The sequence below is a fragment of the Mirounga leonina genome, unplaced genomic scaffold (genome assembly GCF_011800145.1).
Source record: "Mirounga leonina isolate KUSES-001 unplaced genomic scaffold, KU_Mleo_1.0 Mir_98, whole genome shotgun sequence".
Lineage (NCBI taxonomy): Eukaryota > Metazoa > Chordata > Mammalia > Carnivora > Phocidae > Mirounga > Mirounga leonina.
The window spans coordinates 6,186,401-6,202,510 of record NW_023270921.1 but is presented as its reverse complement, the minus strand read 5'-3'; the positions used below and the strand labels follow the sequence as shown (position 1 = coordinate 6,202,510).

The 16,110-nt window shown below is 52.5% G+C and overlaps 1 protein-coding gene across 1 annotated transcript in view; it reads right to left on the bottom strand.

Moving 5' to 3' along the window:
* LOC118006691 (bifunctional heparan sulfate N-deacetylase/N-sulfotransferase 1) overlaps positions 1-16,110 on the bottom strand; it is a 64,785-nt gene that overhangs the window by 5,641 nt on the left and 43,034 nt on the right. The window contains exons 4-14 of the mRNA XM_034999450.1: positions 15,312-15,399; positions 13,984-14,138; positions 13,116-13,301; positions 11,275-11,403; positions 10,283-10,465; positions 9,250-9,346; positions 7,666-7,789; positions 4,974-5,148; positions 2,792-2,962; positions 2,020-2,129; positions 185-287 (exon numbers count right to left, since the gene is read on the bottom strand). Of these exons, the coding sequence (XP_034855341.1) occupies positions 185-287; positions 2,020-2,129; positions 2,792-2,962; positions 4,974-5,148; positions 7,666-7,789; positions 9,250-9,346; positions 10,283-10,465; positions 11,275-11,403; positions 13,116-13,301; positions 13,984-14,138; positions 15,312-15,399 (1,521 nt within the window). The remainder of the gene's footprint in view (positions 1-184; positions 288-2,019; positions 2,130-2,791; positions 2,963-4,973; positions 5,149-7,665; positions 7,790-9,249; positions 9,347-10,282; positions 10,466-11,274; positions 11,404-13,115; positions 13,302-13,983; positions 14,139-15,311; positions 15,400-16,110) is intronic.

Here is a 16,110-nt window from a genome sequence, read left to right as displayed (position 1 = left end):
TCTCGCTGGACTAAATCTATTCTAACCCACCATGTCCCAGCTTCGACTTCCTCCTTGTAAGAACACCACCCAAGAAAGGCCAAGGCCGTTAAGGTGCTGAGTGCAGGGTAAAGGGGAGAGGGGACCCCCGCCAGTCAGGGACCCCCGCAGTGACCCAGCCGCCACAGGCAGCGTGCCCACTTACATCCAGGTCCATCTCTGGGTATTTCCGGCCCTTGCTTTTGCCCAGACACTTGGTTTTTCCTCCTTCGAGCAGTTGGCACCAAAATCCTTTCTTTGGATCAAACCTGTGGAGGTGGGGAAAGCCTATGGATGGGAGCTGGCCCAGCCCATCCCCTTCCCACCTTAAGGCAATGGTCACAGACCCCAGGAGTGGCAGAGCCTAGGCCATGAAACCCACTCCCCTAAGCACACTCTGGAACCCACAGATAGACAGATGTGTGGGGCTGGGGTTTGCTTCTGCCGGCCCTGGGCTATACTGAACACGCCTGCCCCCTTCTTCCCAGCAGAAAGCAGCTCACGTGCTCTGAGTCCAGGCGGGGCAGCCCAAGTCCCTCCAGCAAGCAACCCAGAGCAGGATCACGTGCCGTCCTTCAGGACGTGGGGAAACCTTTCCTAAGCACTCTCCTCCTCAGGGTTGAGCAACTTTTTTTACCCAAGAACCCAACAGGGAAGAAAAAGCTTAGTGGGGGTTTTTGGGTGTGTGTCTTTATAAATTGTCTATTTTTTAAGAAATGCAGTATCTGCAGTTGTGCTTAAGCATGTCCATCACTGGAAAGTTTTGGCTTTTGGAGTAAACTTCAGGAATGACAGAGCACGACTGCCTTCAGGATTTGAAGTCATGCTGGGCCTTCAAAGGTTTCTGGTGGGGGAGGGAGATGAGATCTGAAGCTGCCAAGGGGAGGGGAGGCACGCTGGCATCAGAACTCAACCCCAGATCTGGAACCATTAGGAGCTGCTTCGGCATGAGGACAGCCGGAAAACGGAATTCACATTTGGCAGGTGTGGGAGACAGGGTCTTCTGAAGGGTAGGCATAAAGGAAGAAGAAGAGGAGGATGATGATGATGATGAAGACGATCTTTGAGCATCAGTACGTGCCAGGTGCTGAGCTAAGAGCTCCACATGCATGCTTCATGCAACACAGTGACCCTCGGGAGGTCTAGGAGTCAAAACCTTTATTCCCAATTTACAGATGAGGAAAGTGAGGTTTGAAGGCGCTAAGACTCTTGTCCAAGGTCACACAGCTAAAGAAGTAATGGGTCTCCTAACCCAGGCATCTCTGATGCCAACAGCCCAACATCCTTAGGTGCTGCTCCTGTCTGCCTCAAGGTAAAGGACCGCTTCTCTTCTTCACCTTCAACCTCCAAGACAGTGAGAAGGGAACATTCTTGCTGCATGACTTTCCCAAGTAGGTAACCAGGGAAGGTGACTTTATCCCTCCCTCTCTTGAGACCCACCCCCACCCCATACAGGTGCGGGAGTCACTTGTCTGTAACATGGTTAACACGCAACCACTCCCCAGCCCTGAGCGCCGGCCACACAGGCTGGCCTCTACCCGTCTTGGGAGGCCATTCTCAGTGCACCTGTACCAGGCTCTGAGTGAGTGGGATTATAAGCCATTGGCAATATCTGAAGTTTCCTTTTCCGGAAATTATATCCAAATCATGATCTAATGCTAAGAAACCTCTGTGGGAACTAGGGCTGCTTAATGTTAGTCTAACTTACTTTAATAAAAGGTTCTGAAAATGTTCAGCACAGACTGAAAAGAAAAGCCCAGGGGTGGGACTGACCACAGTAGGACATATTCACCACCTCCTTTTTTCTTGAGTTGATAGCCTTTATTAATATGATTCCAATCATATTAATATCAGCTTTTCTGCTAAACGGCCATCCGGAATATGCACACTTTCTAACTCTAATGTATCTGTGTCTCTTCCATAATCATTCAAGCCTTTGGCTTTTTGGTCCAGGTGCCTGCTCAGAAAATCACCCTGCTGAAAAGCCAAGGCAACACTCACGCCAAGGTTTTGTGGTAGTCAATAGTGTTGGTCACCCCAAGGAACTTCTGCACCGTGTCCATCACTTTGGCAGGTTCTGTTCGCAGCAGTTTGCCATCCAAGACCAGAATCTGGAGGAAAGAGAAAAGGGAGAAGGATGATCTGAACCTGTGTTTCCTCCAGGGGCAAACAGGTTCCCAGTCTCCTGGTCACCAGCCATGGTTACAAACTGGGCACTCTTCATGGTATAGTCTCCACCTCCTCTTCCACTTCCGAGCGGCAGGTGTCCCTGTGCCTCAGGCTTCTGCAGTCCAACTCCCTGCCCTCTACCAGCTTCCCTCTCCTAGAGATGAAGCTATCGCTCCACTCCTGCCTGCCCCTCACAACCCTACCATATCCCTCTCTGCCTCCCTCTAAGCCTCTGGCCCAACATCACTCTCCTGCCTCAACCCTCCAAGGGTTTCCCTAAATGCCTCATGTGATCTGGCCCTGCTTACCTCTCTGACCAGGCTCTCCCTACATCACCACACCCCTCCCAGGAAGATAGCCTACCCCAGGGCTTTTGGGATCCCCTTAGGGACACAGAGCCTGATGACAGGACAAGGGCTTAGGGAATTTTCACACATCAGCCTTGGGATAAACAAGAATGAAACTTTCGAAGCCCCCAAAGGTCTAGCTCGCCAATGAGGACCTTTCGGGCCCCACGGCTGACGAAAGAGATTCAAGGCTCTCTGCTAGCTGCCCCAAGCCAGAACTGTGAGTGCCCTCCCAAGGGCCAGGGACCGGCAGCTACCTGGTTGGCGTGAAAGGCGCTGAGCCAGCGCTCAATGTGGGTGGCGTACCAGCCGGGGACCAGGCAGCGGTTCTGAAGGGCCCGCAGCTTCAAGGACACGTCGGGCCCAGCCGTGATCACCTCGTGGAAGGTGTACTTCAGGGCCACTGGGTCATCATGGGCTCGCTGGTGCTGCAGGCAAGGGGAGAGGGTCAGTGCGCCCCATGGGGGGCACAAAGGAAGAGGCTCTCTTCAGCAGCTGTGAAGTGGCCCGAAGACCCTGGCTGCGACCAGCAGCCCTGGGTTCAAGTCCCGGCTCTGCCTCCCACTGCTCTTTGACTTTGGGGAGTCATGGCCTCTCAGAGCCCTAGTTTTTCCATCTTTGCAAGACAGGAGTGAGACTAGATCAGAGTTTCCAAATGTTGGTCATCTGCCTGTCATCTCTCCGATGTCTCCCATATCCACAAGCCACCTGTATGTGCCGAGGTCCACACACTTTGATTTACATTGACTCGTCTTTCTTATTCACATAAAACTATTTCAAAATAAAACTCACTATTGCCTCCGTAAGCAGAAGACCTGAGTCAGTTGTCACATACAAAAGGTAATCATTCATAAATGCAATAAAAACAAAGCAATGTTCTCAAATGCCAGCCAGATACAATGTCTGGCTATAGGCCCTGAGCCCAAAGCTTGCACTCTCTTTGTTGAAAACAGAGCTTAGCAATGTTAGAAAGGACTTAAGAGCCATTTACACTAAACTGAGAATTTGTCCTTTATAGAAATCAGGTGTTATGGGCTGAGTGTTTGTGTCCCCTCCCCAAAATTCCTATGTTGAAGTCCTAACCCACAATATGATGGTATTTGGAGGTGGGGCCTTGGGGAGGTAATTGTGGGTAGATGAGGTCAGGAGGGTGGGGCCACCATGATGAGGTTAGTGCCCTTATAAGAAATGACACCAGAGAGAGTGGGTGCTCCCGCTCTCGCTCACTCTCTTCCTCTCTGCTTTGTGAGGACACAGTGAGAAGGTGACTGTTTAAAAGCCAGGAAGAGTGATCTCATCAGGAACCAAATCTGTTGGCATCTTGATCCTGTACTTCTAGCCTCCAGCACTATAAGAAATAAACTCCTGTTGTTTAAGCCCCAGTCCATGAATACTGTGTTACAGCTCCTCGAGCAGACTAAGACAGGACAGGAGAAGAATCAGAAAGGGGGAAATGCCATGTTTGAACCACCTAGAACAATGCCATGGGCCATCAGCATCCAGACACCAGGAACCTGCCCGCCAGGGGTCACACTCTCTTGAGCCTCCACATCCGCACTGAGGCTCACACACAGCTCAGGGTGGGCAGGGAGAGAAGGGGCAGTCTGTGAGGATCAGAGAGCAAGTAGGGTCTTTACCCAGCAGCCCCCCCGGCACTGCAGAGGCAGTGAGGCCCCAGAGAGGAAGTGACAGGCTCAGAGGGTGGCAGGGAGCTGCTGAAAGTGGCCAGACCCGAGGAGGTCTTCCTAGACCAGCTAGTGGACAAGCTACCCCCCATACCCTGGCACTGGATCAGAATCCCAGGAAGACTGGGAGGCAGGGGAGGAAACCTCCCAAAAGGCCTGAGTCTAGGCTGTTCTGTAAGCCTAGTGCTCAGAAGAAATTAAGTCAGGCCACTGAAGTTAAAGAAAGTTCTAGTTCTTACATAGTCGAGTGGGGATTAGGAGTCATACCTTCTCTACCATAGACAACAGTCAGGTAACTTCTTTACCTGATCAGGTGTTTGCACCCTCTACTATGAATGCGGAGTTTTGTATCTTATCCTTCTCTGAATCCCCACCCCCCACCCCACCCAGTGTCCAGCGAGGAGACCAATTAGTATGATCACTGTTCACCAAATCTCCCTTTCATCCAGGTGGAACCACCTTCCACCTCTTGTTGGTGTCAGAATCAGAGGCGGGACCCCCAGTGAAGCTAGCAGGGTGGGCAGGTAATTGTTGGCTGGGATGCAATGTCGATTTCTGCCTGTCTCCTCCAATAAGCTAGAAGCCCTGTGGAGCTGAGACTCTATTCTTACCCACCACCGCATTCCAGAAGCCTAGCTTAGGGCCGGCACATAGTAGGTGCTTAGTAAATATCTGTCGAATGAACGTATGAGTAGCTGAGCGATGGACAGAGCCCCATGCCCCTACCCAGGGCTCCACCCCAGCCGTGGCTCACCTGGTACCAGGAATAGGCCCGGTCCGCTGGGTTGATGAGGATGGTCAGGACCTTGGCCTTGGGTAACAGAGCAGCTGCCCGCCGGGGTGCCACTTCCGAATCAAAGTAGTTGGCGCTTTTCTCAAAGTAAAAGTCAGAGGTGGTGTTGGAGGGGATAGGGAAGAACTCCATGTACCTGCAGGAAGCCCAGAGAGAAGAGCTCACAGGCAAGACTCATGAGAAGGGGTCCTGAGGAATGCAGCGTGAGAGGGTGAGGGTCACTGGGGGTAGAACTTCAGAAAGCAAGCAGGCACACTGATCCCAAGGACCTGCTTCTGGCAAGGATTCTAGATGGATGGATGGCCACCAGGCAGTCTCCCTTTGTTGAATCATTCCTTTTCAGGGGGGACCTTGGAGTCAGGAGGATAGGAAGACTTATGGAAGTGATATGGGTTATAAGGCATGGGATGGGGGTGTGTGTCTTTGAACCCTAAATAAGATGTTCCCAGTTAAAGTGACAGGGCCTTAACTCACTGCCTCTAGGAGGAGAACTGGGACACCTTCGACCCGGGAAGAAACAGCATGGACCCGAGGGACGCCCTCTCCTGCCTCCCGAGTACAGGGTTTCTTTCCTGGCCTAGGATGGCACTTTCTAGGATGTCACCATGGACCAGGAGACAAAGAGAGGGGGAGTGTGTCACTGCCTGCCAGCCACACCCCTCCCAGGTTTCACATGGGTCAGTTGATGGCTTTCCAGAGGAACCTCCCATGTTCCACCCAGAGGGACGTCCATGCCAGCCCTCTGGGACCAGCTCTGGATGGAGGACACCTCAGGAAGCTAAATGAACGCTCCAGAGCCTCCCACAGGCACCTACTCATACAAAATAGAGGTACAGGGACGCCTGGGTGGCTCAGTCGGTTAAGCGTCTGCCTTCGGCTCAGGTCATGATCCCAGGGTCCTGGAATCGAGTCCCGCATCGGGCTCCCTGCTCCGCAGGGAGCCTGCTTCTCCCTCTGCCTCTGTCTCTCTCTCTGTCTCTCATGAATAAATAAATAAAATCTTTAAAAAAAAAATAGAGGTACAACTTCAGGGGCTCATGGGAATCAAAGCCCATAGGCCCACCTTAGGTGAGGGTGTAGGATCTCTACTATATCCTGGGAGACAGGGTTACTCCAGGGAGGTGGGGCTTCTGAGATTCCTCACCCCACCCTACACCTACCTACAAAATCAAAATCTTGGGAATGGGGCTGAGGAATTGCTAGCTCTCTCCTATTTCTGAATTTTATTCATTTTTTTCTTATTTATTAGATTTTAAATTCTAGTTAGTCAACATACAGTGTTATATTAGTTTCAAGTGTATTTCTGAATTTTCTTTGTGAAATAGTATCTATACACCCACAGGCCATTGTTTCTAACACCTAAATGGAGAAAGCTCTGAAAATAGAAGCTTTTCCCCTCAAGTTTATAGCAAAGCCATTTGGCAGCAAAACCCGACTTATTAATCTTAGTGTAAATATTCACAGACTTTGCTAGAGACATATTAACGCATGTATTTGCTACTGGGGTACTTGCTGATGGGGTGCTGCCCCAGGCCCTGCTGGAAGTATTGTTAAATGTATGGTGTCGCACCATATTACCTCCCTAAAACCTGAGAGAAGGTGACTTCCAGTGACACATCTGGCTACAGTGAGTTTTAGACAAGAGATAGTACACATATTAGAGATAGAGACAGGTGGGCAGCGAGGGGTAGGCAGACAATAGACAGACAAAAGAGAAAGAAAAAAAAGTACGGAAAGAAAACAAATAAACAGAAGACTGGCCATAATCTCTCCACCCAGGTAAACCACTGACATGAAAATAATAAACAAGAGTAATACATGTATAGGGAAAGAAAAGGCAAATAGTAGAGAAAGATGCCAATTGACATAATTGGAGCATAAAACTATCCCCACGGGGCGCCTGGGTGGCTCAGTTGGTTAAGCGACTGCCTTCGGCTCAGGTCATGATCCTGGAGTCCTGGGATCGAGTCCCACATCGGGCTCCCTGCTCGGCGGGGGGTCTGCTTCTCCCTCTGACCCTCCTCCCTCTCATGCTCTCTGTCTCTCATTCTCTCTCTCAAATAAATAAATAAAAATCTTTAAAAAAAAAAAAAAACTATCCCCACGAAGGCCACCCCACTCCCCCTGCCACCGCCTTAACGTCTGGTGACAGGTTCTGGAGAGAAGCTGCAATTTCCACCACCTCCCCAGGCAAGTCCCCAAAGGCCAGCAAGCCGCCTCTGAAGGGCTCGCAAGAACACCTCCTGCTCCACAATCAGGCAAGCAAAGTTCAGCAGCTCTCGGGGTCAGAACACTTGGAGTTTAGCCCCTGCTCTGTCCCCAATTCTTGGGACCTTGGGCAAGTCCCTGTGCTCCTCTGAGACTCAGGTGGTTTTCCTGCAAGCAAGGGCGGTGCTGGCTCCCACTTCTAGCAGTCTCTGACCCCAGGTGGTGACGAAAAGGGGCAAAGGGCTTCCTCTTCAAGTGTCCCGCCTGTGATAAGGCTCCAACATCATGGTGCAAGGGTCACTGAGCTTTGTCTCTGTTTACAGGAACTTCAGCTGTGTGTGAGCAAGGGCCAGCTGCTTCCTACTGTGAGCAGAGCAGACCTCCTCTGGGGCAGACTCCATGAGAGCAAGCTCGCATCCAGCTCTGGACAGAAAGGGCCACTCACCAGTCGATGCCTTTGTGATAGTTGTGGCCATTAAAGAACTGGATCTCCTCAAAGGTCTCTGAGCTGGGGTAGTTGCTGCTGAGGTCCGGGTGCATGCCCAGGAACAGGTAGAGGGCCGTGGTGCCTGCAGGGATGGAAGGTAGCTGAGATCAGGGCCCAGCCCCGAACACAAACATGGAGTCTGGGATTCTGGGTTCTGACTCCAGCTCTCCATGACTCACTGGGAGATCCTGGGCAAGTCCCTTGCCTTCTCTGGGGCTTAGTTTCTGTATCTGTGCAATCCAAAGAATTTTATGAAGGCCAGGACAGCAAATACAGGGCATGCGTGTGGGCACCCCAATTCCTGCATCCACTGTAGACATCACTAACCTATCATGGCATCCTAAATACAAAACAAGAACTTGGCCTCGGAATCCTTCCCACCCATGTACTGTACTCTAGCAGGCCATGCCCAGTTCACTGGTGTCTTCTCATAATCCCAGAACTAGATGGTTTCCAGGTCTGGGCCTCTGTCCTCTGACACATGGGAGGAACTCAAAGAAAAGGGAGCTCCAGACCCTGCAGTCTATTGATGTGAAATTCACGAAGGGCTAAGAGATTTGGCTCAAGGGCGCCTGGGTGGCTCAGTTGGTTAAGCGACTGCCTTCGGCTCAGGTCATGATCCTGGAGTCCCGGGATCGAGTCCCACATCGGGCTCCCTGCTCAGCAGGGGGTCTGCTTCTCCCTCTGCCCTCTTCCCTCTCGTGCTCTCTGTCTCTCATTCTCTCCCTCTCAAATAAATAAATAAAATCTTTTTTAAAAAAAATAATTAATAAATAAATAAATAAAAAGAGATTTGGCTCAAATGCCTTCTCCTTCTGGTCACCCTTCCCCACTCACACTCTGTCCTACTTGACAGTACAGGACCTAGCCCCTCCTTTAGAGAGTTCATTCCTTTCCTGTGTGTGAGTTTATGGTTTGTATGCTATAATGAGACGTCTTGGAAGAGAAGGAGACTATAGAGTTTAGTTTCCTGAAGAGTATAATATAAGCTTTGGGGGTCAGAGAGATAAGGGTTCAAGACCTAGACCTGTCATTTCCTAACTGAATGTGTCAGGGGAGGTCACTTCACTTCTCTGAGCCTCAAGTTTTTTATCTGTAAAATGTGCATAGCCGTTCGTGGTTCACAGTGTGTGTGGATGGCAAACACTTAGCAAGCTTATCACCGCTCCTCCCTCTTGTACCCCTGGCAAACATGACTCATTGATTGCAGTCCCCTTTGCACTGAACCCGTTTTACCTGGCACTGCTCAAATGTGCAGAATAGCTGATCTGGGCTTCTCTGCCTTAGACTCAGAGACCCCCAGAAAAAGAGCTCCCTGAGGTGTGGTTCAGGACAGATAGGAAAATTCTACACCCACCCTACACCCCCTCCCCACTTCCATACTGATAGGCAGTTCATCCCAACTTCACTCTCACTTCCTGGGAAAGAGGGGGGCAGATTACTGGGGAGTGGAGCCAGGGCAAGGTGGTCCCCAGAATTCCATGGCTGAGACACCGAATTCCGTGGCAGTGGGGGATGCTGGCCAAGAGTGGAAAGACCTGCCTGTTTTCTGGGGGCCAATGATGAGGAGCTTTGGGAAGCGGTCACACGTCTTCTCCTTGGACCAGATGTCTTTGTGGCGTTTGTCCTCACACGGGTCCTAAAACAACAGTGGAAGGAATGTTAGGGGGTGGCCCAAAACCCAATGAACAGACTCTCATTGCACATGGATATGCAGCTCTTACAGCCCTGCCAGGTACAGTAACTACGTGTGTCCTTGTCACATCCCCACCTCAGGACACCGAGCTGCTAGCAGGCAGCGACCACTTGCAATTAGTCCTAGCAAAACACTCAGCCCAGGGCTTGGCACTCAATAGCAGCTCACGAGCACTTGTTGAATTAACTGGATGAGCTGTGTCGGAACCAGGGGCCAGCAAGCTTTCTCTGGAGAGGTTAGTAAATCTTCGGTAAGTGCTCAGTGACTGTTTTAGGCTGGAGTACTACCTGGTCTCTGTCACAACTACTCAACTCTGTTGTCGTAGCATGAAAGCAGCCCTAAACAGTACATACAAGAGTGAGTGTGGATGGGTTTCAGTAAAACTTTATTTACAAAAACAGACTGCAGGCCAGATTTGGCCCATGAGCTGGGGCTTGTGGACCCCTGGTCTGAACTATGAGACTGCTTCCATTCCAGCTTAGCTTCTGTTTCCAGATTTTGACAGCCCCCAGGGGAAGACTTCCCCAAGAACTGCCCCCCAAGACCTCCCATCAGTCCCCTCTCCAGTGGTACAGAGCCTTCTAGCATGAGAAGGGGTATAAAGGACTAAGAGTCCAACCAGGCCAGGCAGTTGCATGGATCTGCACTTGACCTACACTCTGCTCACTTACAGTCTTGTAATGCTTTTTCGGAAGGTGTGTGTGAGCGTGCATGCGTGCACATCTGCGTGGGCGGTGTGTACATACATGCGCGTGCGACAAGCGAGTGTGCCCGTGCTGGTTTGCACTCAAGAGGGACAATGAGGGTGTGAGGGCCAAGCCCACATCCGCCGTGTGTCTGGGACATCCCATGTCTGCACCACGGCACCCACCCACCCACCTGCCAGAGCGGGTCCTTCTCCTCGGAGAAGATCTGGAAGTACTTCTGGGCCAGCTGCACGGGGGGCAGCGTCTGCAGCCGCAGGTTGGTCCAGGAATGCAGGAAGCGCGCCAGGTGCTTGAAGGTGTACAGGCCCAGGCGGTCGTTCCCATAGTTGGACAGGTGCGTCATGAAGATGCTAATCTGCTCCAGGGGAGGGAGGCGGGGGGTGGGGCCGGTCAGCATCTGAGCCCTCACCCTCCACCCCGCTTTGGACCCTTCTGGTCTTGTCGCAGCTTTGCAGAGTCACTCTATGACCCGTCCAATGTTCACTGGGGCCGTCAGCAAACTTGCTGTGTGACTTGGCCTAGGCACAGTCAGGTGAAGCCACGTCTGACTGACCACCAACTATCACAACCCTGAAATGGGAGGCTGACCTACTGCACAGTCGTTTGGGTGTTCCATATTTTCTTGGTGGGGTGTTCATGGAAGACAAGGAGGGCTCGGTTGTCCCATAAAGCTGAATACCACCACCACTGGATATCTACTTAATGGTATTAAATAAAGCATGGTGATAATTGCCATTTTACAGATAAGGAAAGAGAGGGCCAGAAAGCTCAGATGAATAGTTGAAAATATATGTATTTCAAAATATAGGTATATAGACATATATAGCTTATAGATTAATGATTTACTCTGTATGTTAGTACATAACATCCATATATCTACACACACACCCAAAGACTGGAAAGAGAACACAGACCAAAATGCTCACACCATTGCACTGAAGTACCAGATTCTGAAAGGAAAAAGGAAAGACAGCTCGGATTCTTTCCGCAAGGTCACAGAGCAGAGCAGGGCCAGAGCCAGGGGGGCACAGCGGGTTGCCCCGCTCCCGGCCCTCATGCCGGCGGCCGCCCCCTCCTCCCCAGGCCCAGGAAAGCCAGCCCTGGCCGCCGACAGGCTGTCCGGCAGCGGCCCCTCCGCCCCAGCCCAGGGCTATGAGCACTCACAGGATTGAGGAGCACAGTGAGGAAGAGCTCGCCGCCATTGATGATCTTGTCCAGCTCGCTGGAGCCACCAGGGTACTCACTGTAGAAGATGGTGTGCGTGAAGAGGCCGCAGGTCTGCCGCGGGAGGACCTGGGGATGGGGCAGGGGAGAGCTATGGCATCTCCAGGCACGGACGGCGGTAGAAGACCCTCCCTCAGGAGAACAGCCAGGGTGTCTCCTCAGAAGGGCAGCCTCTCGTGGGACTACACCGCCCCCACTCTTGGGGGTCTTCTCCCCTTGTGACCTTCTGCAGCCTGCGACATTCCCTCAAGTGAGCCCACGGGCCCTTGCCATTTCACAAACTTTACCGCTATTGCCTGTAACAAAATGAGCAGGCCCCAAAGCAACAGAGATAGGCAAGTGAGAATGTTTGCCCAGCAAAGGTCCCTGCAAAGCAGTCCTCCAAGTCACCCTCGCAACCCCCTCACAGCGTTAGAACCTGCCTGGGAGTTCTCCCAGTCACCTGCTGGTTTAACTGTTGATTCTCGGTCTCCTTTCATAAAACTGCACTCCAAGAGAGCAGGGAACTTGCTTTTCTGGTTACCACCTCATCCCCAGAGAGAATATGAATGCCTGGTATACAGGAGGCCAGTGGAGGGAGGGAGGGAAGGAGAAAGGAGGGAAGGATGGATGGATGGATGGATGGATGGTTGGATGGACAGATGAAAGCATAAATCTGGCCTTCCCACACATGCCCCATCTGGACTGTCAACAATTTATCCTTCCAGTGGCTCAGGCCAAAAACCCGGGAGTCATCCTGACTCATCTCTCTCCCACACACACTACCCTCCAATCACTAGTTGATCCTGTTGGCTTGACCTTCTAAGTAAGTCCAGAATCTGATCATATCCCAAAAATTGCACCCTGATGGAACCACCACTCTCTCATCTGGAATATTGAAGTGGGCTCCCAACTGGTCTCCCTGCCTCCCCCTTTGTCCCCAGCAGTCTCTGCAACTCACAGCAGCCAGAACAAGAGAAATCTTTTTAAAAATATGAGTCTGATCCTAACAGCACTCCATGCAAAAACTTCCCATCTCAGAGAAAAGCTAACATCCATCCAGTGGCTTTCTGTGGCCCACATGATCTGGCCCATCACCCCCTGACCTCATGTCCCCCTCACTTGCTCCCCTCCAGCCAGACTGGCCTCCTAGTTGGTCCTCAAACACACCTAGCACGAAGTCTGCCTACCACAGGGCCTTTGCACTTGCTTTCTCTGCTGCTTTAAAGCTTTTCCTCATATAGCAGCATGGCTCTTTCCTAGGAAGGCCCTTCTTAATCACCTTATTTAAAATAGCTTCTCCTCTCCTCTGGCACTCCCAATCTCCCTTCCTTGCTTGACTCTTCTCCACGGCCCCATCACCACACCATCTGGCCATATGTTACGTATGTCACACATTTGTGAGCACACGTCTCCTGCCACTAGAATGTCAGGTCTACAAGGGCAAGGACCCTCGTTGGTTCTGTATACTTCTGTCCCCAGTGCCTAGAACAGGGGCAGACACACTGTAGAAGCTCATTAAAAATGTTTCAATAAGCAAATGAATGAGACAGAGGCCTCACCTTCCCAGTCCTCACCAGAGGCCCCTTTAAAAAAAATGTTCAGCCCCTGATCCCATCACGAACGCTAGAAAGGAGCTCCGGAAAGGGCCGGACCAGCAGCCTACCTTCCCTGGGATGGAGAGGCTGGATGCCAGAGGGGGGCAGCAGAGCCTGGCCTGCAGCCCCTGGCCCGAGCACGCAAGCCACGCTTCCCCACACGGTGTGTGCATATCCACCTCACAGGCTGTGGGGCCCGCTCACCATGATGCCGTTGTGGATAAAGCCGCGGCGGTAGCGGGCTGGCTTCAGGTGGGGGTACTCCTCCGTGCTGGTCACGCGGATGCTCCACACCTGCTTCCAGGCCTCGTACAGCTGCACATGCACGGGATACACACCCGAGTGGTGGGGGGCCACGGCGTAGCCCATGTCTGTGGGGATGCCGTGCTCCTGGGGAGAAGAGGACCAGGCCTGGGTGAGCACGGGGTTCCTTCCCCACGAGGTCTCATTTCCCCTTTGTAGAACGGGAGAGAGAAATCAAGAGGCTAGAATGGCAGGGCAGTGGGTCCACGCCCTCATGGTACAAATGGGAAAGCTGAGGCCCAGGGAGGGAAAGGGATGGGCCCCAAGTCTCGAGTCTTGGAGTGCGGGACTGACCAAGCTGGGGGACTCCTAACTCTCAGCCCGGAGTTCATGCCCTCCTGCACCCTGGAGTGAGGAGCAAGGACAGGGGCTCTTCCTGCCTGTCTCGGCCTCTGATTGGCTGGTGGGCCCAGGCTGAGCCCGTACCTGGGCCTCATCCCCTCTTCCCCAAGTACCAGCTCCAGCTTTCCTGAGCCTCCCACTCCGACCTGAAGATAGAGCTTGGGCTCAGGAAATAAACTGGCCTGGATTTAAGTCCTGGCTGGACCTCCTCCTAGCTGCCGTGGGCTCCCTGCGCTTCGGTGTCTTATCTAAAAGGGAGAGTATCGATAACCACCTCCTGGGGTCTTTGCGAGGCTTCAGAGAGACAGTGGCTATAAAGATACTAATAAAATGCTGTCAGAACTGCAAAACAGCAGTGAGAGGCCAGCAGGCCGGACCCGCCCAGCCCCCGGCCCCCCAGCTCCGCCCTGTAGGGAATCTTACTCACGACAGCGAACTTCTTGTTCAGAGCCATCTGCTCGGCCAACACCGACTGGTTGTGGAAAAGGTGGGGCTGCATGTGGCTCCACATGTGGGGGAACCACCAGAACTCCTTCACGTACGACAGCAGGAGATCATCCCCAGCGTCCTCAGCATCAGTACCTGCAGCCAGAGTGCGGGCCCGCTCAGCCCGGCCACGATGAGGCTCTCCAACGGGGGCTGGTGCCCGGGGGTGGGAGCGCGCAGCCATAGCCCACCCAGGAGCTGCTCGAAGAGTCACCAGAGCCACCGGGTGGGAGCAGACAGTGCCCCGGGCCAGGGCCCTGCCTTCTAGTCCAGAGTGGGGCCTTCACTCAAGCGGTGACTTTGGCCAAGTCCTTCTCCTCTCTGGGCCCTTGGGCCCCATGTGTGCAATCCACAGTCCCAAGGGTTTCTCCCAGCTCTGACAGGCCTGCTCTGATCTGTTTCCTGTTTGCGTATTGGACCATTTGTCATTTGTCTTTTACTTAATGATCTGAGAAGCTCTTGGTATATATACAGGATGTCTTCTCCTGTCTCACACTATGACTCAAACTACCCCTGAAATGCTGAGGGCCGAGAATATGAAAAATGCATTCAGACGGCCCAGTATTGCTCCTATTTGGCTTTGGGACTATGCTGCAGACTTTCCCCCCAGAATTGCAGAGTATTAGGGTTTTTCCTAGAATTCAAGAGAGGCTCTCCACACTGCAGCCCAAGCAGAAGGCACCTACAGGGAACCTTGACTATGGATGATGGCTCAGGGGTCCTTCCCTCTTGCTTGGCCCAGAAGGGCAGCATTTGAGGAACTTGGGAGAGCCCAAAAGAGGAGGGAAGGCATGAACCATGCAACCTACACCCTCAACCTCGACCCTTAAGACTTGAAAATGAAATGGCAATGGCCATCTCCGGGGCAGGAACAATTGGAGAGCATTCTCACTTTCTATGCTATATATTTCTATGATGTTCTTAAGATTCAACCAATTACTTTTTTAAGCAGACATAGGACAAATAATTTTAAAAGATAGAGGAGAGGGGGAGACAAGAGGGAGAGGATGTCCCCAAAGACAGCACAGCCTGAAGGACAGGGAGGGATGAGTGAGGGATGTTGTCGTCTTATTGCTGCCCCCAAATGCCCTCCGCCTGGGGCTGACTGCTCTGTGGGCTGCTGGATCAGCGGGGAGGCCACCAGGGTGAAATGTGGCCCTACTGTGGGCCCATCAGCCCACCTGCTGCCCCCGTGGCACAGCTCTCCACGGATCCAGATGCCGAGGGCCCCTGGAAGTTGCTCGTGGGGGCAGAGCCAAGCCCACTTACCTGTGTGGAAGAATTTCCCTGAGTAGCCCAGGTTGAAGGTGAAGTTTGGGATGTGTGTGCGTAGTTCATTTTGCGTATCAAACAGGGCCTAGGATAGGCAGAGGAGGAAGAAGCGGGTGAGGGGGAAGCTGGGAACTCCCTGTTCTTCCCACTGAGGGCCCAGAAAGATCATACTGTTGCAGGACCAGCTGCAAAGCTTGTAGGGCCCAGCAAAAAATGAAAATGTGGGACCCTTGCTCCAAAATTATTTAAAATATCAAGAAGGCCATGGCAGAGCACTAACCTTGTACAGGCCCCTTCTGAGCACAGGGTCCCACACCCACGAAGCCAGCCCTGAGCTGCCACCTGCCCTGGGCCTCTGGCCAGAGAAGACCTGATGTCAGCCCGGCTCTGCTATGTGCCCTCGAGAAAGCTTTGTGACTGCCCTAGGCCTCAGGGTCCCCAAGTGTGAGATGGAGATAATAATTTCTCCTGGGATGACTGAATGAGACCCTGCATGTCAAAGTGCCCGACATTTTGGTAAGCAATGTAAAATGGTGGCAGGGCTGTGTCTGTGGTCACTGCCACTGTGAGCCTCGGATCTTTGTCTGTCAAATGTGGAGGGCCTCTCCCGCTGAGTGCAAGGCTGATGTCACAGGATCATGACTTTTCCAAAGACGTACTGCGTCCCCAGCCATGCGATGTCCCCGTGCATGGCACACCCCATGCTGGGCAAGCCAACAAAGGGAGGCTAACGCTTGCAGAACAAACACACGCTTGTGCTCTGGAGTCAGGATCCCAAAAGGTCCCCCTGCCCCAC